The sequence below is a fragment of the Tamandua tetradactyla genome, chromosome 15 (genome assembly GCF_023851605.1).
Source record: "Tamandua tetradactyla isolate mTamTet1 chromosome 15, mTamTet1.pri, whole genome shotgun sequence".
Classification (NCBI taxonomy): domain Eukaryota; kingdom Metazoa; phylum Chordata; class Mammalia; order Pilosa; family Myrmecophagidae; genus Tamandua; species Tamandua tetradactyla.
Genome location: NC_135341.1, coordinates 42240615 through 42243104, shown reverse-complemented (window position 1 = coordinate 42243104; position 2490 = coordinate 42240615). Strand labels below are relative to the sequence as shown.

General features: G+C 37.2%; 1 protein-coding gene across 1 annotated transcript; it reads left to right on the top strand.

The window, feature by feature from the left end:
- Nucleotides 1–205: 205 nt before the first annotated feature.
- Nucleotides 206–853, top strand: ZNF501 (zinc finger protein 501). The gene is given in 1 exon segment (XM_077129614.1): nucleotides 206–853. A coding segment is annotated over 1 exon segment (648 nt).
- The last annotated feature ends 1637 nt before the right edge of the window (nucleotides 854–2490 follow it).

The following is a 2490-nucleotide window of genomic DNA, read 5'->3' as shown; positions in this document are numbered from 1 at the left end:
TGAACATGGAAGAGGGAATTCTTGTGGGAATGATTTAGAAGACAACACATTCACATGCACCCACATAGACCTTTCCAGGAAATAAGGTTACTCTAAGGATAATCATCTTTAAGAAAATAGCTGGTAAATATCAGGAGTTTGAGATGAGGTTTCATCTGAACATTAACCTATTGGAGAGAAGCCTCATCCGTGTGTTAAAAGCAGCATGGGTTCTGGCCAGATTTCACTCCAAAAAAGACATCAGAATCTTAAAATGCAAAAGAAAACTTCAAAGTGTAATAAATGTGGGAAATCCTTTACCCGGAGAACATCTCTTACCCAACATCAGATGATTCATGCAAGAGAGAATCCCTATGTATGCAGTTGATGTGGAACTTATTTCCATAAACAGTCAGGTCTTATTCACCATCTGAGAATTCATACAGGAGAGAAACCATATAAATGTACTGAATGTGTCAAAGCATTCAGTCAGAGCATATGTCCTACTCATCATCACAGAAGTCATTCTGGAGTTAAATCTTAGAAGTGTAATGAATGTGGGAAAGCATTTAGTCAGAGTGCATGCCTCATGCAACATCAGAGAATTCATTCAGGAGAAAAACCCTACACATGTACTGAATGTTGTAAAGCCTTTACTCAGAACTCTTCCCTTGTTGAGCATGAGAGAACTCACACTGGAGAAAAATCTTATAAGTGTAGTGAGTGTGAAAAGACTTTCTTCAAGCAAGCATACCTTAATGAACATTACAGAATTCATATTGGAGAAAAACCTTATGAGTGTATTGAATGTGGGGAATCCTTTTGGCGCAGTTCAACACGTCTTCGACATCAGAGACTTCATGCTGGAGAGTAAAGTTGGAGAGTAAAACTTTAGAAAAATGCTATTGTTTTCCTAAAGTACTGGAAATTTAAGACTCATAGTCGTCAGATGGTATAAATGTTTTGTATTTTGAGCAAGAGTAATGTGTCCTAAAAGTTAGGAAAATTGGCCTCAGGATTAGATAATCCTGAGTTCGATGCCTTTTTTGCCACTTAATGGCTATGTGACCTTATTCAAATTACTTATCCTCTCTGAGCATCAGTGTCCTCATCTCTACAAAAAGGAAAGCTGGAGATATTTCTAGGGTTATATTGAGAATAAAAGGAATCATATATAATAGTTAACTGCTATTATTTGGTTTTGAGTTACAGGTGTCCCAACATTTTATAAAAAATATCTGTGTGGTTGAGGAAAGCAAGTCAACTTTGGCATTAGTTTTTTTGGTTCTTTTTTTAAAAAAATATTTTTGAGAAATCTTCACACACATACAGTCCATAATGGTGTACAATCAGTGGCTCACAGTACATTCACATAGTTTTGTATTCATCACCATGATCATTTTTAGAACATATACATCACTCCAGAAAAAGAAATTTAAAAAAAAAAGGAAAAACTCATACATACCATACACCTTACCCCCACTTCATTGACCTCTAGTATTTCCCTCTACCCAATTTATTTTACCCCTTATCTTCCCTATTGTTTATTTTTTATCCATATGTTTTCACTCATCTGTCCATACCCTGGATGAAAAGAGCATCAGATTCTATAATTACACAGTTACATTGTAAAAGTCATACCATTTGTGCTGGTTTGAAATTATTTATGTACCCTAGAAGAGCCATGTTTTAATCCTAATCAGTTTTGTGGGAACAACCGTTTCTTCTAATCCCTATTCAGTACCATAGATTGGAGACTTGATTAGGTTAGCTCCATGGAGATGTGACTCACCAAATTATGGGTTTTAACTTTTGAGTAGAGGGAGATGTGACTGCACCTGTTAAAGGTGGGTCTTGATTACTGTACTGAAATCTTTTAAAAGAGGAAGCATTTTGGAGAAAGCTTGAGAATGACAAGAGCAGCTGAGACATGAGAACTACCGAGTCCACCAGCCAGAGACCTTCAGAGATGAAGGATAATGCCCCTGGGGGTGTTTCATGAAACAAGAAGCCTGGAGAGGAAGCTAGCAGACCTCTCCATATTTGCCACATACTTTTCCAGTTGAGGAAGAAACCTTGAACTTCATCGGCCTTTCTTGAGTGAAAGTAACCTCTTGTTGGTGCGTTAATTTGGACATTTTTATAGACTTGATTTAATTGGGACATTTTCTCAGTCTTAGAACAGTAAATTAGCAACTTATTAAATTCTCCTTTTCAAAAGCCATTCCATTTCTGGTATATTGCATTCAAGCAGCTAGCAAACTAGAACAGCATTGTACCATCATCCTCAAGAATCAGGGCCCCCAAAACACAGCTCAACTGTTTCAGGTTTTTCCCTCCACTCACTCCAATACACCATAAACTAAAAAGGGATATCTATGTAATCCATAAGAGTACCTCCAGGATAACCTCTCGACTCTGAAATCTCTCAGCCACTGAAACTATTTTGTCTCAGTATATCTTCCACCTTTTGGTCAAGCCTTTTTGACCAAAAGGGGGAAGAGAGATACC